This window comes from Corylus avellana, chromosome ca2, assembly GCF_901000735.1.
Source record: "Corylus avellana chromosome ca2, CavTom2PMs-1.0".
Taxonomy (NCBI): Eukaryota; Viridiplantae; Streptophyta; class Magnoliopsida; order Fagales; family Betulaceae; genus Corylus; species Corylus avellana.
This window is the reverse complement of record NC_081542.1, coordinates 8,725,189-8,747,785: the sequence shown is the minus strand read 5'-3', so window position 1 is coordinate 8,747,785 and position 22,597 is coordinate 8,725,189. Positions and strand designations below refer to the sequence as shown.

Below are 22,597 nucleotides of genomic sequence, written 5' to 3'. Positions count from 1 at the left end.
TCAAAACATAAGAATAGACATCGCGGATGACAGAGTTTTTCACAAGTTGCCTCACAAAAAAATGCGAGTATCTATAAACAATAAATGAGACACTAATAGCTCTTCCTTATTCCTCAACCCCACTGAAAATCCTAATAAGAGTCCCATATTCACTGTAGTCGACATTATCTTACCCAACGCCTCCAAAACAACCACAAACGATAACAGCAATAGTGGATCCCTCTATCTCAATCCACAAGAACGTATCTATAAACAAGAAATGAGACACTAATAGCTCTTCCTTATTCCTCGACCCCACTAAAAATCCTAGTAAGAGTCCCATATTCACTGTAGCAGACATAATCTTACCCAGCGCCTCCAAAACAACCACAAACGATAACGGCGATAGTGGATCCCTCTATCTCAATCCACAAGAACTACTAAAAAATCAAGACGGGAAATTGCACCACAGAAATACAATGTGCTATCAATTTCTCCATTCCTCCAAAGCCACATCTCTTCAACAAATATATCAAAAACTCCAAATTAACATGATCATAAGCTTTCTCCAAGTCCAACTTACACAACACTCCAGGTTCCCCATATCTAATCAAACTGAATCCAGAATTTGTCTAGCTTTGATGAACACATTTTGAGACCTTGAAATAATCTTTCCCAAAAACCAATTTTAGCCTATTCGCTAGGACCTTAGAAATAATTTTATAAACACCACTCATTGAACTAATAAAAAGAAAATCCTTAATGTCCACATCATTGGCCTTCTTTGGGATAAGAGACATAAAAGTTGCATTAATACTCTTTAAAACTTCCCACGACTATGAAAGAGTATTAATGCAAATCCCTCACCACCTCCCACACACTTCATGCTCCTCAAAATCTCTTTCCAACCAATTTCTCTCATATGCATCAATGGATAGGAATAGAAGGTCATCCAATTTCGGTCACCAACTAAACAGTTCAAAATACAACCGATTATAGAATTGCACCATATGTTCCCTTATTTTTGTAGAATCGGAAGACATAGACCTGTTAATAACTATAGAAACCAGAGAGTTATTTCTTTGATGACTATAGTCCTGTTAATAACTAGATGTTTTGAAAATTCCACTAGGACCATAGAGGAATTGACTCATTTTTTCTTCTTTACTCTTTACTCTTGGACGGCCGCTTGGCTAGCTCTTTTAGTGATTAGTTTCTCTTATTTTCTTTTTCATTTCTCTCTCTCATAGGCGCTCTCTGTTTATACTTCCCGTATATATGGGTTGCGCCCCTTTGCGCTTTTTATATCATCATTACTTATCAAAAAAAAAAAAGTCATTTCTTTGATGTGAATTTGCCACTCGGCAGAAAGATTTGGTGTTTTTATCCCCTTTCTCAACAACATAGCTCTTGAAGAAGAATAAATCTCTTCAAGTCCTTGGAAATATCTTCCTCCCTCAGTTAAAGGTCTTCCCTTTGCAATAATATCCAGCTCCCGGATACTATCCAAAAGATCCTTCTTTTGTTTCCCTACATTGCCAAAAAAACCTCCTCATTCCATTTCTTCAAATCCAATTTCAAGGCTTTCAACTTACACACCAGCACATAACAAGGAGATCCTTGAAAAATATAGGACATCCACCATGTCTTCACCTGCTCCACAAAACCCTATGTTTTCAGCCACATATTTTCAAACTTAAATACCTACAATCCCTATCCGAAACACCACAGTCCAATATCAAAGGAAAATGGTCTGACAGGATTCCAAGGAACATTTTCTACTTCCTTTGGCACATGAATAACAAAAGAAGCATCTAGACACTTTTTATGTGTACAATAACCAGGGAACATTTTTTTTTTTTTTTAAAAAAAAGGGAATACATGATATCTTCCTCCACCATCAATACACAAGTTTGGAAAAAGGCCATGGTAACTAGATCTAGAAATAGGGCCTTATCCCCATTAATCTCTGCAGTCCTAACAACTACCTTATCTTCAAACGGACCCTCTAGCCACTCCCTACTCCCTAATGGCTGAAAAAGGAATAAAGATTCCATGGAACCAAATTATGTCTTCCTTCACCTCTTTCCTTCAAAACAAACACCATCAGATTGAACATTCCCAACAAACTTCGCTCTTCTATGGGAACGCCTAAGCTTATGCAAAAACTTGATGTTGTTATCACCCTATGAAAGCCAAGCCAACCTCAATTTCTGCCACTAACAAGTCTGCATTTGAAATAACGTTTTCAAATCACTTGAGTTCCTTCCACACCATTCGTCTTGAGATAAATATGAAGCCCTCTCCTCTGTGTCCAAAATCTAAATCTCATCAGGCAGCCTACCCCTCCAAACCCCTAAATCCCCAAAGCTACTTCCATTTCTACGAGTCGTCTTTCAAGGCTTTATTTTTATACAAAATACACACTCATTCTCTGGAAAATTCTGTCTATCTTTTACACATGTCAATGTTCCCATCATAATTAACATGTTTAGCAGGGTTGGAATTCTCATTAAAGTTTAAAATTTAACCCCTCTTTGTCATCAGGAGTATTAGATTAAACCCCATCGAAACTCACCACATCAACAATAAGGTGATTTAACAATTAACATGGCACCTCACGAGGCACATTAGCAGGAGAAAAAATTAATATTTTACTAAAGAAAAGGTTTATAAATGAGTTGATTCTTCTAAAATCTATTAAAATTAGTGTGCCTTAGTATGAACTCGTATAAATGAGCAGCAAGACACAAATATTAGCATTTATAATAATTCTTGACAAAATTTATTATGGACAACCCATAGTGATTAAGTCAACAAAAGCAAGCTTTTGACAGATTCAATCAGAAAAGGATAAGGGCACTACAAGTACATCAACGACAAGCTCCTATTCTTAAAAAATGAATAAACAAAGTACGTGAGTAGGCGTACCAGAAAGAAAAATGGTTCCTGTCAACGAGCAGAACTGTACAATCAACTTTCGAGCAGAGACCGCAATAGGGCAGTCAAGCCAGTAACCTTCACAGGAAAACTTATGTCGGAGTGCTGCATATAAGCTCAGGAGCCACCCAATATGGCCACTTGAAATCAAAATGTCACGCCAAGCAGGACCAGGCTACAAGCAGCATAAAAAGAGAACCCAGAGAATGTAAATGACTAAAATGTAAAGAGTTCAAAATTCTATGCTATGTTTGTTAAGTGTTTTTTGTGTTTTGGTTTGAAAAGGTTATTAATGTAATAGAAAGTTGAGAAGTGTTTTCGGTGGGTCCACATTTGAAAAACATTGTCTGTAGGGTCCAGTTAAGAAAACTGTTTGGTAAAATTTTTGAAAAGTGTTCTATGTTTTCAAAAAAACAAACACTAAATACACTTATTTTGAGAAAACAAAAGCTTATTTTTTAAGGTGTAAGGCTGAGATCTTACTTCTAGATTATTACATTGTTTCTTTTATAAATAAACAAATATCATTAAAAGGCGCAAAAGAAGCAACCCAGATACATAATATGAAGTAGACTAGATTATAATTATACTGGTAAGGTTGGTTTTTATTTTTGGAAAGCAAATGTAGGATAGTGGGGAGCAGGAATTTATTATGCTATCTATTAGAATGACAACCACACTCTTCTCTCTTTTTTTTTGATAAGTAATAATGATATAAAAAGCGCAAAGGGGCGCAACCCACATACACGGGAAGTATAAACAGAGAGCGCCTAAGAGGGAGAGAAATGAAAAAAAAAATCAGAGAAACTAATCACTAAAGGAGAACTTTAAAGAAATAATTTCTTCTATCTCTTATAACTACTTCCAATCAGCATCTTAAGTTTAAGATTTCCTGCTACTGATCACACACACACAAAGCTCGTTACCTGTACTAAGGTACACTCAAATCTCTTAAGTGAATCAGTATCATGCCTAGCTCCAGCAGAGAAAACATTTATACTGGTTTTCGTGCTATTGTTGTTGTATCGAAAATCCCAGTTCAGGATCTGAAGCATGAGACGGAGTGCAGCATTACAAACTTTAACCTCGGGTACAAGAGAGTTGGATTCAATTATCCTATTTGCGACACATAAAGCAGCATCTCGAGCCCAACAGTAGAACATCTATTATTATATGGCATCAAAACAACAATGACCAATGTCAGAAGAAACAAATGAGAACCATAAAAAGAAGTCCATGTATTAACAACTGCTCATTCTGGAAGGAAAACTAAATAGAGGATTGCAAACAGAAAATGAAAAGAACCTTCAAATTGTCTATCTCTAATGACCTCCGGCATTGCTCATGAAACTCCCTAGGAAGGCCCATAGCACTTGAAGTAGAGGGTGAAAATTCAGATACCTGAAGAGAAATATATTCATACTCCTTTATCTGGTAAAATGCTATAAGCTGAAGCAAAAACTAGTACGCATATAAAACGTATTTTTATAAGTAATCCAATCTCATAAAGAAGCACAAAGAGGAGCAACCTATGTACACTTGAAGTATAGAAGAGAAATACCCAATTATGAAACAGAAGAACACATATCAAAAAATTCTAAGAAATTAGAGAAATGAGAACAATTGTAAGCAGTCATCCAAACATAAAGAGATTTGAGCATAATGGCTTTTAGTTCCATCACCACTAATCCACCACTATAATGTGTTTCTTTCTTCCCTAAAGCTGTCATCCAAACAAAGAATGCCAGTTTTGACAGAGACATATTCTTCCAAGAAAAGGCAGAGCCATCGAGGGAAATTAGCGCCTTCTAAAAAGATTTAACCTCAAAAACCTGCCTTTTGAAAGGAATCCAACAAATCGCATCTTCGCCACCCCGTCTCAACCTAAAAGAATATAAAAGTTAAAAAACAAGGTGATCGAACCCATCTCCCAGTCTTACATTGATCTAATAAAGGTGATGTTCCACTGTTATGAATCTTTAGAGAACTGATCATCTGCATCCACTGAAGCCTCCTTGAAGCGATATGCTAAACAACTCCAAGAAAGTTTCCTCCAAAAATTGATCCCTACCCCACATATCATGGCAAAATCTTTTTTTGATAAGTAAAAAGACGTATTAAACAAAAGTGCAAAGGGGCGCAACCCTAGTATACATGGAGTATACAAGAGAACGACTAAGAGGAAGAAAAAAAAGAAGAGAACATAAAAAGAAAGTCAGGGAAGCTGATCACTAAAGGCACTAGCCAGCTAGCAGTCCAAGTGAAAAGGGTGTACAAGAAAAAGTGGACAAGGTCCTCAATGTTCTTAGATGGGTCCTCAAAACATCTAGCATTTCTCTCAATCCAGATGCACCACATAAGGCAAAGAGGAACCATCTTCCACACAACAGCACTACGAGATTTGCCACCCACCCACCAAGAAGCATACAACTCCCTGACACAACCAGGCATCAAAATCTTATCTTAGCACCATCACTCACCTCAAATCAAATAAATCTAGGGAATTCCCTCCAACCCCTCCTAATATAATTCCACACTCCAACACTGTAAGATCCACTAACCTCATTAGAACACCACCTTTGCCGCAGGCTCTTATATATAACATCCACAACCAATCGCACAGAGCTTCTCTCTTTGTGGCATAACAGCATAACGACTTCCCCAAAAGAGCTCAGTTAAGAAAAAGCAAATTCCTAACCCTCAAACCACTTGAGGATATCAGGGTGCAAATTTTTGGCAAACTAACTAGATAGAATTCGAATTGATCACCAACCCCGCCCCCCAAGAAATCCCATTGAAATTTCTCTATATGATTAGCAACACCAACTTGGATCGGGAAAACAGACAAAAAAAAAAGTGAGAAATAGATAGAGTACCTTTAATCAAAGTGATTATAAAGCCGCTTCCAACTAACCAAATGACATTCCATCTTTTCAATCATACCATCCTAGATTGATTTTGCCTTGAAAGGAGTCCCCAATAGAAGACCCAAATACTTCATAGGCAATGAGGAAATCACACAACCAAAGGTACAAGTTAAGCGTTCAACATCCTCCACAACGCCAAAAGGAATAACTCTGATTTCGCCAAGTTAATTTTCAAACCTGGGGAAGCTTCAAAGCATATAACAAAGGTGATCTGAATTTCCCTCACAAAAGATCAATGTGGCATTCGCAAAAAGGAGATGAGACAATATGAACTCATCATTATTCCTCAACCCCACCGAAAAACCTGATAAGAGTCCCTTATTCACCTTAGCGAATGCCATCTAACCTTAGCGAATGCCATCTACTCAACTCCATAATAACAACAAAAAGTAGAGGGGATACACGATCCCCCTTGCCTTAGGCCATGAGAATTGTTAAAAAAGCCAAAGGGAGATCATTAGTCAAAACAGAGAAGCGCACTGTGGAAATACAATGAGCTATTCACTCACCATTTTCCCCCAAAACCACATCTCCTTAACATATACAACAACAAACCCCGATTAATATGATCATAAGCCTTCTCTAGGTCTAATTTAAAGAGCACACCTGGTTCCTCTAATATGATTCTACTATCAAAGCATTCATTGGCAATAAGGGGGGGCTAGTCTAAGAGATGTGTGCATACAGCTAATTCTCTAGTAAGGACATCTCCATATCTCAGTGAAAATAAAACTAAATATTAATATTTTCTTATGGGAATTGGTTTGATTGTTCCCTGTTGTCTGTTGTCGTCATTTTGGTGCATTCTTTGTCATTTCTTTTGTGTTAATGCTGAGTGTAGCGGTGCTCATTCTTGTCGGAGAGTTACGGTGTGTGACGTGGCCTCTGCAGGCTATTGGCCTATGGAGGTTTCTTCAGAAGACTCAATTTTTTTGAAGACGATATGATCAGCGAGTGGAGGCGCGACGGGCAAGGTGGTGATAGAGAGGTGCTTCTTCGTGGAGGCAAAAAATTTTGTCTATTCGGTGTTGGAAGGGGAGTCGGTGACCCATCTGGAGGAAAGGAGGAGGGGCTATGCTGAACGGTTCAATGTCGTTGGGTGCCTAGTGTATTGACTGGTTGGTCTCAATGATGGAGGTGGCACTGCGAAACCCTGAACTTAAGGATTTTGTTAAATCTTTCCAGGAGGATTTGAAGGTTCTATTGGTTCGGAGACGTAGTAATAGGGACCGGTGGTTCTTGGAGCTGGCGGTTTATGCAGAGGGAGGTCGAAAAGGGCTTATTCTCCTTCCTAAGGGGCAAAGGGCAGGGAAGGAGACGTGTTCCTGGGGAGTTGAGTAAGGTGTTGACTTTTTTCAAAGCCAAGATTGGTTCTCCGTCATTTGGTTCTCATTTTCCGGTGGGGAAGAAATTTGAGAAGAAGGCTGGACTTGGCGTGGGCATGGGAGTGCCATCGTATGCGGAGGTGTTGAGAGAAGAGGCCAAAGTCTCAGTGACTGAAGAGGCCTCACCGGTGCGATCTGGAGATCCGTTGGGCAATCCTTCTGACACCCAACAGGGGACTTCTGTGCGAGGTGGCATGAAGTGCGTTGATGGAGCTGTTGAGCTCTCTGCTCAACGCAAAAAGACTTGCCGAGTTGATGATTCTAACGATAGCTGGTAGGTCCTATGGAAAGGGTAAGATAAAGAATACTCTTCGGGCGTGGAAAGGATCTCTAACAAAGGCAAAAGCTAAGGTGGATTGGGCCTTGAGGAGAATTCTGGAAGGTTTGGTGGTGTTGGGTTCCATTCCAGGTATTGGGCCATCACGTAAGCCCATTTGTGTTGGGCGGGTTAAAAGGCAAGCATGGGCTCCTAAGTGTAAGCTTAGGCCCAAGACCAAGTCTCAAGTTAAACTTAAACCCAATCGGGGTTTGGGTCGTGAGGAGAAGCCTGCAACCTTGATGGGGGCTCCAGGTATGATTTCTGTTATTCCCAATCAGAACTCTACTCTACTGGAGAAGGTGCCAGAGGTGGTCATGGTTGTGGAGACCGCAACTTGCGTAATCTAGCGTGAAGGGATGACTCTGGATTCTGCTAGGACTGTCAATTGTCTCTTTGGGTCTCCTTTGGCAAGGGCTAATGCTACTGTGTTGCTACCGGTTGCTTAGAATGCGTTTGAAGATTTCGGTGATGTCCAGCGGGAAGGGTTTTCTTCAGTACCCGTTGTTCAGCACTTTGGGCCTTCTTTGGCAAGTTTCGGTTTTGTTTAGCACGATTCTCCGGAGGAGGGACAGTTCTCGTTGGTAGGTCTTGGGTCCAATGCTAGCTTGCCGGAGGTATTGGCTTCAAATCGTGCCGATGGTCTTGATGTTCTGACTGTGCTGGCCTTCCCAACACTATCGATTCATAAATCTCTGAAGATCTACACCTGAAAACTAAAGGATAGTAAGTTTGCAAAGATGGACGATAGCCTGATTGCCAAGGCAGTGACGGTGATTAACGCTGCTAGTCCTTTGAATTTCAGTCTGAGCTTGCCTTTGCAGCCGTCTGATCTGACTCTAGCTAAGACCTTGTCAGAGGTTATTAACCACCCGATGAAAGCAAGTGTAGATGCCTTGAAAGCCAGCATGGAGGTTTCTTTCAAACTTACATCCAGCATGGAGATAGTCAAAAAACATTCATAATATCTTCTTTGAGAACCTCCCAACAAGTCAAAAAGAAAGCCAAAGATAAACCTACAAGGCCTGAGACCTTATCACTGTTCAGAGCTTTCATTACCTCGAAAACTTCGCTATCCTTGAAAGCTTTCTCCAACCAAATAGCCTCCTTTTCACCAATAGAATCAAAAGGAAGACCATATAATTTAGGCCACCAACTAAACTTTTCAAAGTAAAGACAACTATAAAACTGCAGAATATGCTCTATTTTTGTAATATTGAAAGATATCGAGCAATTAAAATCTAAAGATTCAAAGGTGTTGTTTGATTAGTTCAAATTAGCCACACAGTGGAAAAGTTTAGAATTCTTATCTCCCTCTCTCAACCAAAGTGTTGTCAATTTCTGTCTCCAACTCACTTCTATTAGAATAGTCAACTCCAAGTTATTAATAATCTTAGCCTTTCTCAAATTCTCAACATTAGATAAGGTTCTTCCTTCAGCAATAACATCAAGACCTCAGAGTTCGTCCAAAAGGAACTTTTTATGCTTTTGAACATTACCAAACACCTAAATCCTTTTCCTCAAGTCGGTTTTCAAAGCTCCCTATTTACAAGCCAAGATAAAACTAGGAGAGCCTTAAAATCTGTATGTTAATCACAGTGGGCCAGCTCAGTAACAGCAGCCCACAGTGGGCCAACTCTGTTCTTAGAACCATCAGGACCAGGCCCACATCAATCCTATTAATTAAACGGTCTTCCCCTTTAAGAAACTCCAGCTCACTCCTTAAGTTTTAAAAATCAAAATTGACACCGTTATGGCCAACTCTGTTCTTAGAACCATCAGGACCTATGCCCACATTAAGCCTATTAATTAAACGGTCTATTCCCCTTTAAGAAACTCCATCCATTCCTCAAGTTTTAAAAATAAGTTGACGCCCTTATCACCCCTAGAGCCACTTATCCAGCCTGCACCACAGTCTGACGTTCCATACCTTTGGCTCTATAGTATTGGAAAAACTAGAAGAATTAGTGTCATGGTGTTCGCTGAAATTTTCCCCAACCCAACTAATACCTCTGCATACAACCGTTTACCAACATCCTCAGCCAAAGCTCTCAACATCGACACTGTTAGAAACACACCCATGCCGAACTAAGGGTAACCACCTTGAGAAAACCTGGGAGGTTTTACCTGAGTCTAGCGTCATCGGACAACTGGATAGATTCTAAAACTTTTAGAACTCAAGAGTGAAACCTCTCCAGCTCCTACCACCTCTTCCTTCCAGATCCAACTGCCACCTCCATACTCCACAACTGCCAAGAAACGACGATGTTTGTTTGACTAGAGCTGGGCAATGAAGGCTTTATTTCTAACCCTAGAAGACTTTACAAACTCCTTCACCCCTTCCGCTTGCAATAGAGCCTCCACGATTCCCAACAGCCAAACCACACTAACTGTACCCAAGAAGACTGAATGTAAGATTTCCAACTTCTTTCATATATCCATAAAACAAAAACCCACTCCTCAACCGCAAACTGGAAAGACTTAGATTCGACAAAAAACCATCTCAACTTCCCCATTCTGATTACCTTTTAGTGTGTCTTTGCATGACATCTGACATAGGATCCTATCTAAAGTTGTTCAGTTTAATTCTCAGCCAACCTTTGCCCCACATAATTTTCCTCTTACTCTTTCTCTGCTTGTAGTACTTTGAATATAACTAACTTCATGGCTCTGCATTGGGGAATTCCAGGTTCGATTTAACCCCCCAAATACATGCGTGGGTAAGAAGCACCGTCTCTAGGCCAAGAGCCAGAATTTAAAGGTACTGTGCCCCACCCCCACCCACCAAACAAGGTCAGGAAAAAGAAAAGGGAAGACTCTTTAAGTTGCTGAACAATATTGAGAAATGTTTCCACATGTATCTACATATAAAAAATGATAATCTATAAATTGACATATACCAAAGATTCCAGGAAATTGACTCCAATGAACTGCACGTCTACGCCATGAATGCCAAGAATAGCCTGATGTACCTGTAATTGTGAAAGCATTAGTATGCCAAGATTTTTTTTTTTTTTTTTTTTTTTGATAAGTATGCCAAGAAAAAATTTAAGGTAAATTGCCCAATCTATCCAACAAGTACTTCAATTCCAGATGCTGTGGTGAATCTGTTACTTTAAAATTTGATAAAATCAAATACAATAATTTGGAAACAATAAAGATAAAAGTGAGAGAATCTATTGGTCTGGGGTCAGCTCCTCTGAGAGTGGTGGTCTGTGAGTGGTGTTCTGTGTCGGCGCGTGAGAGTGGTCTGGGGTCAGCTTTAGGCTGTAACATGGCAGAAACGAGGAGGTGGTCGGTGGAATCCAAGGAGTTCGAGGTGCTGATTAAGGTAGGGGTTTCAGGGGTGAGGATTTTTTAGAGGAGCAAAAGACTGCACAAATCCATTTTCTTGAAGAAAGATGAGTTAGCTTGGTTAGTGAGAAATGTGAAGGATTTGGTAGCAGTGGACAATGCAGAAGTCTTTTGGGATCAGTCTAGAGCTGGGTATCCTAGAATTATTGCTCAGAAGTGTGCTAATAGGCATGGTTGCTTTCTGACGTTGGAGGAGTTTGATGGAAGAAAAAGGTGTGGCTCGATCATTATTCCAGAAGGTAGGCGTGGGATAGGGTGGGATTGTTTCAGTGAGGAGATGCGAGTGGCAAACTTCTCTCTACGTGAACCTCAAGTGATCAGTGGGCATGGCGCAACCAGGGGAGAAAAGAGTGTAATGGAGGTTAAGGGACGCAGGAGCTATGCGGAGGCAGTGAGGTTATCGACGAAGCAAATTAAGGAGGGCTGTAATTCCGGCCAGGAACAGTACGAGAAGGTGCAGAGGTGGCCGGAAAATGCTTCTGGTCTATTGGGAAAGAATACCCACGAGTTGGGCAGGAAAGATTTGGCTTCAACAAAGACCATTATCTCGGAGAGGGCTCACGGCGATCCTGGAGTGATTCAGTCGAGGTACGCTCAAGTATCTGCAGAGGTTGGACGACAAGGCTCGATGGATGATGGGCGTATGGGGTGTTCGTGTAGAGCTTCGGCGAGTAACCCACAAACGCCGGTGATGGCGCAGGTATCGATGACGGCTCCTGATCACACGACGGGACAGAGGGGGAAGGGGCACCATGCTGTTGGGCAGACCTACTCCAAGCTAAGTCTCGAGCTCCTCAAAGCCAGGGACCTGTTGAAGCGTCTGCAACAAGAATGTGACGTGGGTATGATGCAGATCGACATGGCGCTCAAGACTGAGGAGGGCAGTGGGCTTGGGCTTGGGCCAGCTCTTCAACCAGTGGGTCAGAGGCAGCCTGCTTCGAAAGGGATTAAGGGGTCTGGGCTGAAATTTATAAAGCCCAAAAAATGGTGGAGGGTGAAGAAAACTCCGGTTTTTAAACATATAGGAACGGTGGGCTCGGGTCTGGGTGTTAATAACCCAGAAGGAGGAAATGAGGCTTGCACATCAACGAAGAAGGAAAAGTTCACGTTCGGCTTGCGTTCTGGCTCAGATGGGCCGGCAACTCCTTCGCTGGTGGTCGCAAAGGTCTCATCAGAGGTCAGGGGGGCTGAAGAAGGTTCCAAAGCGGTTGTCGGCACTGGTGGAGAGGATTCTACAAGTCCGGCGAGAGAGGAACTACCCACTGGAAAAGAGAAAGCGACGGTGACTTATAGGAGGAGGAATCGTGGGTCGCAGAGGTGGAAAACCGCAATGGGATCGCTAGAAGCCTCTTCTTCGGCTTTTGGGCAGGCGAAAGGAATATTGGGGTCGTGGCCGGGAACTACTCAGAAGGTGCCGGAGACACTATTCTCGCCGGAGAACACACAGAACGTGCAGGAGCGCCGGATGGAGAATGGTGATGCCTGTGGGGGTTCGTCGGAGTGCTCTGTGGAGTTAGGCGAGGCAGGTGAGGTTATGGGCTTTGCTTCAGATCAGTCGCCAGAGACATCCTTCTCGCCGGAGAATACACAGACTGTGCCAGAGACATCCTTCTCGCCGGAGTGTTCTGTGGAGTCAGGCGATGCAGGTGAGGTTATGGGCTCTGCTTCAGATCAGTCTCGGGTGGCTTTTTCTTCTCGTCGGAATTATGGGATGACAGGGGCATGTCGGGGGGAGTTTACTAATTTGATTCAGTCGATTCATAGTGGACAGACAGAAAGTGGAATTGGGAATGGGTCAAATAGGGAGGAGGACAGCATCTTAGCAACAATTGGTTTGGAGGAATTAGGATAAGATAAATGCTCTCCTAATTGGGTAGTTGAAAGCTGCCTCAAATTTTGCCCAAAAATTGGTGTTTCGGATGAGGGAAAGAAGGAGGAGTTGGCAGCTTTGTTCAATTCTATTGAAGCTTCCAGGAAGCAGAATGACTTTGATTTGGGGGACTTTTCAGGGAGTGCTTTTCTTGTTGACAGGGGCCAGACGTTCTCTACGCAAGGTAGGGGCGTGGGAAGGGTCGAATTGGTGGATCATGAAGCTTAACATCGTAACATGGAACGTGAGAGGGTTGAACGCCCTCAAAAAAAGGTTGCGTATTAGGGGCCTTTTGAAGGAGTGGAAAGCGGATATTGTTTGTTTGATTGAGACCAAGATGGAGACTATTTCCAGGGAGGTGGTTCACACTCTTTGGGGTGGTCAACATGTGGGGTGGAAGTATAAAGGGTCTAATGGTTTGTCGGGGGGGATGTTAATGATGTGGGATAGGAGGGTGGTGGAGAGTAAGGAGGAGTGTGTGGGGCAGTTCACTTTGGCATGCTCTTTTCAAAATGTGGAGGACAATTGGGTTTGGGCGTTTGGAGGGGTTTATGGTCCGAATGGGGATGTGGAAAGGAGGGTCCTTTGGGAAGAGTTGGCTGGTTTGATGAATGTGTGGGAGGTTCCTTGGTGTATAGGCGGGGATTTTAATATTGTCCGATTCCCTAGTGAGCGCTCTAGTGCTTCTTATTACTCTGCGGGCATGATGGACTTTTCGGACTTCATTTCGGAGAACAATCTGGTGGACATGCAGATGATGGGGGGACAATTTACTTGGTCCAATAATCAAGAAAATGAGACTTGGTCTAGAATAGATCGGTTCTTGTTCTCCTCGGACTGGGAAGATCATTTCCCAGAAGTGTCACAAAAAAGACTTCAACGCATGTTCTCCGATCATTTTCCTATTTCTCTGGATTGTGGGGCTCATTGCGGAGGTAAAAAGTACTTCAAATTTGAGAACATGTGGCTCAAAGCCGAAGGATTTGTTGACAAGGTTAGCTCCTGGTGGGGATCTTATTCTTTCGAGGGTCTTCCTAGCTTTGTGTTAGCTAATAAATTGAAATCCCTCAAAATGGATTTGAAAAAATGGAATGAGGAGGAGTTTGGCGATATTGGGAGGAAGAAGAAGGAGTTGATGGGAGGTATTCAAGAGTTGGAGGATTTGGCAGAGTCAAGAGGGTTAGATCAGGAGGAGAAGTCTCGAAAGGCGGATATGTTGAAAGCTTTGGAGAACACTTTGTTGTGTGAAGAGATTCACTGGCGCCAGAAATCAAGAACTTTGTGGCTCAAGGAGGGAGACCGAAATACTCGTTTCTTTCACAAGATGGCGAATTCTCATCGCAGGCACAATCGTGTGGAAGTGATTCGTATTAATGGTGTTTTATCTGATGACCCAGTTGAGGTTAAAGATCACATGGTGCAGTATTATCAAAACTTATACTCGGAGCGAAGTTCATGGCGGCCTAGAATGGACAACCAGCCTTTTTTGTCTATTGATGAGGAAGATTGCAGGTGGTTGGAAAGAGAGTTTGAGGAAAAGGAGGTTTGGGAGGTGATAAAAGGTATGGATGGTGACAAGGCTCCGGGTCCAGATGGTTTCTCCATGGCTTTTTTTCAAGCTTGTTGGGGTGTTGTTAAACAAGATGTTATGGCGGTTTTTGATGAGTTCCATCGCAGACGGCAGTTGGTGAAGAGTTTGAATGCTACTTTCATTTCCTTGATACCAAAAAAGGCGGATGCGGTGGAGATGAAGGATTTTCGGCCCATAAGCTTGGTGGGAGGGGTGTACAAAATTGTTTCTAAGGTTCTAGCCTTTAGGTTGAGAAGTGTTTTGGGTAAGGTTATTTCCTACTCTCAAAATGCCTTCATAGGGGGTCGACAAATCCTAGATTCGGTTCTTATTGCAAACGAATGTGTGGATAGTCGCATGAAGCAAGGGGTGCCAGGTGTTATTTGTAAATTGGACCTGGAAAAGGCGTACGACCATGTTAATTGGGACTTTATTTTGTACTTGCTGCATAGGTGTGGTTTTGGGGAGAGGTGGAAGGCTTGGATAGAGTGGTGTATTACTTCGGTAAGATTTTCCATTCTAGTGAATGGCTCTCCGGAAGGGTTCTTTAGCAGTTCGAGGGGAATTCGGCAAGGGGATCCTCTTTCTCCATTACTTTTTGTTCTTGTTATGGAGGCTTTGAGTAAGATGGTGAATGCTACGGTTGACCAAGGGCTTTTGACAGGTTTCTCGGTGGGAGATAGGGTTATTTCGGAGTTGGAGGTCTCTCACTCCTTATTTGCTGACGATACCTTGATTTTTTGTGAAGCTTCTCTCGAGCAAATACGGTATGTGCGCCTCATTCTTTTATGTTTTGAAGCTGTTTCGGGTTTGAGAGTTAATCTTGGAAAGTCCAAAATTGTGGCTATTGGAGAGGTGGAGAACATTGGGGTATTAGCTAATATCCTTGGGTGTAATGTTGCTGAGTTGCCCATGAAGTATCTGGGTCTCCCTCTTGGGGCGCCGTTTAAGGACACGGTTATGTGGAATGATGTGATTGAGAAGATGGAGCGTCAAATGGCAGGTTGGAAGAGGATGTACCTCTCCAAAGGAGGCCGTTTAACTCTCATCAAGAGTACTATGTCTAATCTACCAACTTACTTTTTGTCTTTGTTTCCGATCCCCATGAGTGTTGCTAAAAGGCTTGAGAAAGTCCAAAGAGATTTCTTGTGGGGAGGAATGGGAGATGAGGCTAAGTTGCATCTTGTAAAGTGGGATCAAGTGTGTCGTCCTTTGCAATACGGTGGTCTTGGTATTCGAAAGTTGCATCAGTTTAATCAAGCTCTCTTGGGGAAATGGCTTTGGAGATATGCGAATGAGAGTGAGGCTCAGTGGTGCAAAGTTATCAAAGCCAAGTACGAAGACCAGGAAGGCGGGTGGTGCACGAAGGAAGCTTCGGGTTCTCATGGTGTGGGTGTATGGAAGTATATTCGGCAAGGTTGGAGTTCTTTTGCCAAAGGTTGTCGGTTTGAGGTGGGGGAGGGTTCGAAAGTTCGTTTCTGGCATGATATTTGGTGTGGGGAAAATCCTTTGAAGCAAGACTTCCCTTCTTTGTTCAGCATCGCTAGGCACAAAAAAGCTTGGGTGAAGGATAATTTTACTTGGAGGAATGGGATTGTAGAGTGGAATGTCATTTTTGTGTGACCCGTTCAGGATTGGGAGATGGATTTGGTTGCTCCTTTTTTTGATCGGTTGTACTCGTGCAAGATCTCTGTAGGTACGGTGGATCGTATTTGCTGGGCCTCGTCTAGGAAAGGCAAGTTTGAGGTTAAGTCGCTCTTCAAGGCTTTGTCTAACTTTGACCATGAGGTCTTTCCTTGGAGGAGTATTTGGTGCGCAAAGGTGCCTTTGCGAGTGGCTTTTTTCGGGTGGACCGCGGCCCTAGGCAAAATCTTGACTATTGATAATCTACGTAAGAGGAACTTTGTGGTGGTGGAGTGGTGTTGTATGTGCAAAAAGTCAGGAGAGTCGGTAGATCATCTTCTTCTCCATTGCGAAACCGCAAGAACTCTTTGGCACGCTATCTTTAGTCGGTTTGGGTTGCTTTGGGTTATGCCTGGCAAAGTGAGGGATTTATTTTATTGCTGGTGGTCGGGAGGTCGTGCTCGAAGCGCGGTAGTTTGGAAGATGATTCCTCTATGTCTTATGTGGTGTATATGGACTGAAAGAAATGCTAGATGTTTTGAGAATTCTACTAGGACTATAGAGGAGCTGACTCATTTTTTCTTCTTTACTCTTTACTCTTGGACGGCCGCTTGGTTAACTCCTTTAGTAATTAGTTTTTCTGACTTCCTCTTTCATTTCTCTCCTTCCTAGGCGCTCTCTTTTTATACTTCCCGTGTATATGGGTTGCGCCCCTCTGCGCTCTTGTTATATAATACTTTTACTTATCGAAAAAAAAAAAAAAAAAAAGAATTTATTGAAAAGAGAGCCCAATAACAATTTAACATGTCAACTAAAAATGCCATATAGAATAGAGATGAAAACAGCATTTCTTTCAACCAAGCCAACCCATCAATCACTTTTCTCATTCACACACTGGTGAGGTTTCCATTGTGAAACTATGGCCTGAGCTCGATCACCGGCCAATGGAGGTATTTCAATTTCCGGCCATACATAAGAACTTGGTGTTTTTAGCTCACAAGTTGGTTCTCTATTGGAGGCTGTAAATGAGGGGTTTTACACCATATCGATTGAAGGTTTTCCCTATTAAACAAGATTGACAAGCAACTCCTAAAATATAAGACGGCCTAAAGGCTAAAAGTCAGAGAGTGCCTATACAAGCAAACGCCTACAACCGCAAACTTGTGCAAACAAAACTAAAATATTACGTCAGAAAACTCCAAGACCCAACTAGAAAGCTATTAACGGGAAAATCACAGACACCCTTAAAGGATTTAATGGTGGATCAAACCTAAACGATAATCTCCAAGACAATGCACCTAGACTCCCTATTTCTCCTCTGAAACGATATTCTTGCATTTCTCTCACGTCAAATAGCATACATTGTAGCAACCATCATTATTGTCAGGTTTTAGAAATTGGCTTCATTCGGACTATACAATCTTACATGTTATTTATTCCATCACCTATAGTTTCGGTATGAAAATGTCATGTGTTGGAGTAGGGCCTACCTCATCAGATATAAGACCTTGGGAGAGATGAGGTGCCCTCGAGATTGTTCTTGCGCTTAGGTCAAGTTTTTGAAGCTGAGAAGCTTAGTCCATGAGAAATTAAATTTGAGGGGGATCGGGTTTTTTGAACGAAGTCTTTCTAATGGTAAGTTTTTGGTTTGGGGTGCATAATTAAGAGAGTATTTGACCATAGGTCTTAGGGTGCACTACATAAGGTCATTTGAATGAGCAAAATGATTCCCAAACATTTGATAGTTCTTTGGTTTGTTATGTGGAAGAGGCCAGTTGCCCAGTTCACCAAGTGTCCTCTTGTTCTTTCCATGCCCATTCTCTCAATGATTTTGGCACATCTCTTGTGAAAAGTGTAATCTCCCAAGGGCCAATAGGTACCAAGAGGATACTTGTCAATGGATGGTAAGTAATTGCAAGGAAACGTCTCTTTTATAGCTAATTGCCAAGTTGATGCTAGAGGTTGTGATGTACCCATTCGGGCCGTTCTAGCATGAAATAAATTACCATGACCTAGGGAAACACTTCCATGTTATCATTCTAAAAATACTAATCAAGTTACGAATTGAACTCTCCAAAATTTCCTATAAAGCCTAATCTTATGTAGCAGCACATATCTAATACTTTTACAATCCACCCACTAAAGTGAAACTTTCTATGAGGTCATAATTTCCTTCACTTAAATCGATCCTTAATGTTTTTGTGAGGGCCTACTTCACGTTGCAACCCAATCCCAGATGGTGTTTTGCTATTTCAGCCTAATACTATTTGTCACAACCCTTAGAAAGCGCTAGCCATGTTGAGCTATGTTATTATTATTCCAAAAGCGCTAGTCAAAGTTACATTTTGAGCTCAGTGAAATCATTTATAAAGTTGAGTCTTACCTAGTAAAGAACTACGTAATATGGAAATTGTATTTATGCAACACCTTTACAATCCACTCACCTAATGTGGAACTAACTTTCCGGAGTGTCACAGTTTTCAAAATTACTATGAATGAAATGCCTATACTTTTTTTTTTTTTTTTTTCTTAAATAAACATCATAAAAATAAAATAATGGTAAACTCACATGATCAATGGTTGAATTACAAAAAGTTAGGATTTTTTGTGGCAAATCCATCAATCTTATAAATATGTTTTCCAATATGCATTTTGGGTTACAATTAGAAATAATCCCTTGCCTTTTATTCTTTGATTTTTTTTTTCCTATTAATTAATTCAATCTTTATTCATCCAAAAAACGATAAAAAGAGTTTGAAATCTTTGCTCCTTCAAACTATTTATTCATTTATCTAGAGAAACATTAAGAAGTATTCATTCCCTCCAAGCTAACATAAAAAAAGGGACATTATATATATATATATATATCTAACCTGCAGCTCCAAAGATGGTTGGTCGAGATTCTTTGAATGCATATTTTGTCGTCCAATTACCTGTTGCATACTTCAAACAACAAACGAATAGCGATTCAATTCCTTAGAATAAAATGCAAAGCATGTGTGCAGTTGAGTTTCTGCAGCACATTTATGCACCCTTAAACTATTTATACTGATTGATAAAGGTGATACGTTGACTTTTCTTAACATGACTTTGGTTTTAGATATGGTGCTAATGAATTAAAATGTTGTTTACAAAGCATAGAACACACAGCAGCGGTGTAACGACCCAGGGAAAAGCGCTAGCCACATCTGTGCTATTACCCCAAAATGACTAGTCAATTTGGAGCTTTCCTAGAATTCATTATAAAGCCTAGTTTCACCTAGTAACTAGGCAATGTGAGACTAAGCACTCATGACTATCTTTAGAAACCACCCACTCTATGTGGGCTGCTTCTCATCTTTCCAATATGGGACAGGGGTGTTACAAACTCCCCTTCTTAAATTCCTGTCGTCCTCGTCAAGGCCACGTCATGTAGTGCTCTAGTACCACATGACCTGGCGTTACTAGGTGGCTCTGAGAACAGATAAAATAGAATAAATGAGAGAAATTTTTATAGACTAATAATTCAAAGTACATTAAGATATATATATCCTAGGGAATAAAATAATTTATGGAAATTATTGGGAAGCATACCTAAATACCTAAGTAAGTTCATTCTCAATTGATTAGCAAGTCAACTCATAATAGTAATAGAATGCTTTACTGTGACGTGTATGAAGGTAGTAACATGGCTGTATTTCCTTCAGGAGATTAGTTAGCAGTCAGAGAAAATTTTTACTGCAGTCAAGAGGTAAATGAATTTACTATCCCTTCCAAAAAAATTATCATGTCTTGCTTTTTTTTGACAAAGTAAAGATGTATTATCAAAGCGCAGAGGGGCGCAACCCTAGTACACAGGGAGTATACAAGAGAGCGACTAAGAGGGAGAAAAAGAAGAAGAAAACATAGAAAGGAAATCAGGGAAACTAATCACTAAGGGCGCTAGCCAACCAGCAGTCCAAGTGAATAGGGTGTACAAAAAAAAGTGTGTGAGATCCTCAATATTCCTAGACGAGTCCTCGAAGCATCTAGCATTTCTCTCAGTCCAGATGCACCACATAAGACAAAGAGGAACCATCTTCCACACAACAGCACTACGGGCTTTGCCACCCGACCACCAAGAGTCATACAACCCCCTAACACTGCCAGGCATCACCCAACACAAACCAAACCGAGAGAAAACAACATTCCACAAAATACGCGCAACCCCACAATGAAGAAAGAGATGGTCAACTGACTCCCCATCCGATTCACACATGCAACAACGATTAATCACAACAATACCTCTCTTCCGAACATTATCCAAGGTTAAAGTCTTCCCAAGCACGGCCGTCCAAGCAAAAAAAGCCACTTTCGAAGGAGCCTTGGTGCGCCATAAACTCTTCCAAGGGAAAGGAGAGGGATCTTTAGAAGCAAGGATCCTGTTAAAAGATCTAACCTCAAAATTATCTTTGCGAGAAGAGATCCACCACATCCGATCATCCCCTACCCCACGCATCAAGTGCGAATACAAGAGAGTGTAAAAAGAGGCCAAGATCTCCACTTCCCAATCATGAACCCTACGGATGAAGGAAACATTCCATTGCACAGAGCCATTTGTACACTCCCTGTTATCCGCAATAGACGCTTCCTTGTTGGTGGCAATAGAGAAGAGACCAAGAAAAGCATCTTTGAGAGACATGTCACCGCACCAGATATCCTCCCAAAACCTGATATTGGACCCAACTCCAGGGACCAATCTAATGTGGCAATGAAACGACCTCCACCCCCTACTAATATACTTCCATAATCCCACCCCATGCGAACCCCTGGGAACCCTAGAACGCCAACCACCCCAAATGGCACCATACTTTGCCACCAAGCCTCTTTCTCATGAGCAAATCTCCACAACCATTTCCCCAACAAAGCTTTATTCAGCAAACGCATATTCCAGATCCCTAAACCACCCTTAGAGATCGGAGAACATATCTTATTCCAACTAACCAGATGGAACTTAAACTCATCATTGATCCCACCCCATAAGAAATCTCGTTGAATCTTCTCCATACGCTTCGCCACGGAAGCCGGAATAGGAAATAGAGACAAGAAATAAGTGGGAAGATTGGATAAGGTGCTCTTGATGAGAGTAATCCTCCCCCCCTTGGACAAATACAAGCGTTTCCAAGGAGCCAACCTTCTGGCATACTTCTCCATCAAGTCCTCCCAACTGGCCTTGACCTTAAACGGGGCCCCCAAAGGGAGACCCAAGTACTTCAAAGGCATAGAAGTAGAACCGCAGCCAAGAATACCAGCCAGAGTGCTCGTATTATCCATACTACCAATAGGGACCAAGACAGATTTAGCCAGATTCACCTTTAACCTAGAAACGGCTTCAAAGCAAACAAGTAAAGCACCAATGTTTCTAACTTGATTAGGATCTGCCCCACAAAAAACCAAAGTGTCATCAGCAAATAGAAGGTGAGAGACAATAACTCGATCCGACTCTCTTCTTCCCACAGAAAAGCCAGAAATGAGACCCTTGTTTATCGAGGCATTGATCATCCTACTGAACGCCTCCATGACTAGAACAAACAAGAAAGGAGAAAGAGGGTCTCCTTGCCTCACTCCCCTTGAACTACCAAAGAATCCGGAAGAAGATCCGTTGATCAAAACTGAGAATCGCACAGACGAAATGCAATGTTCAATTTAGGAACACCATTTCTCTCCAAAACCGCACCTTCTCAGTACGTAAAGTAGAAACTTCCAATTCATATGATCATAGGCCTTTTCCATATCTAATTTGCACACTAAACCAGGTTCCCCTGATCTAATTCGGCTATCCAAGCATTCATTGGCAATGAGAACTGAGTCCAAAATTTGCCTACCTTTAACAAAAGCATTCTGGGGTTTAGAGATGACCCTATCCATCACTTTCTTCATTCCATTAGCTAAGACCTTTGCAACAATCTTATAAGTCCCTCCCACAAGGCTGATCGGACGAAAATCCTTAACATCGGAAGCTCCATGTATCTTCGGAATAAGGGAGATGAACGTAGCGTTAAGGCTTTTTTCAAATTTACCTCGCTCATGAAACTCCGCAAAAACCGCCATGATATCCACCTTAAACACATCCCAGCAATCCTGGAAAAAAGCCATAGAAAAGCCATCCGGTCCTGGCGCTTTGTCCCTGTCCATACCTTTCACCACCTCCCACACTTCCCTTTCCTCGAAAGGAGCTTCCAACCTAGAGGCCTCACCAACATTCAGCATATCAAAATCAAGATCATCCAGTCTCGGTCTCTAGTTGAGGCTCTCTGAAAAAAGAGACTCGTAGAAACTGGTAATGTCATTGCTAATGACCCCTTGATCTGAAGTAATAGAACCACCCACAGTCAGCAACTCAATAGAATTATGTCTTCTATTTGCGTTAGCAATCTGATGGAAAAATTTCGTGCATTTGTCTCCCTCTTTCAACCAACGAATCCTGGATTTTTGCCTCCAACTAATTTCCTCATGTAAGAGAAAAGTCTCCAATTCTCTGGCTAACAACCTCTTCCTCCCAATTTCTTCAGCAGATAACCTTCTCTCTTCCTCCACCCTCTCAAGAGCCTCTATATCATCCAAACGAGCCTTAATACTCCCTCCCACATTGCCAAATTCCTGATCATTCCATCT

The 22,597-nt window shown here is 41.7% G+C and overlaps 1 protein-coding gene across 1 annotated transcript in view; it reads right to left on the bottom strand.

Moving 5' to 3' along the window:
• Positions 1-22,597, bottom strand: part of LOC132168723 (uncharacterized) — a gene marked incomplete at its 5' end in the record, with an annotated part of 54,590 nt that overhangs the window by 26,645 nt on the left and 5,348 nt on the right. The window contains 3 exon segments of the mRNA XM_059579749.1: positions 2,911-3,094; positions 3,846-4,082; positions 4,225-4,320. Of these exon segments, the coding sequence (XP_059435732.1) occupies positions 2,911-3,094; positions 3,846-4,082; positions 4,225-4,320 (517 nt within the window).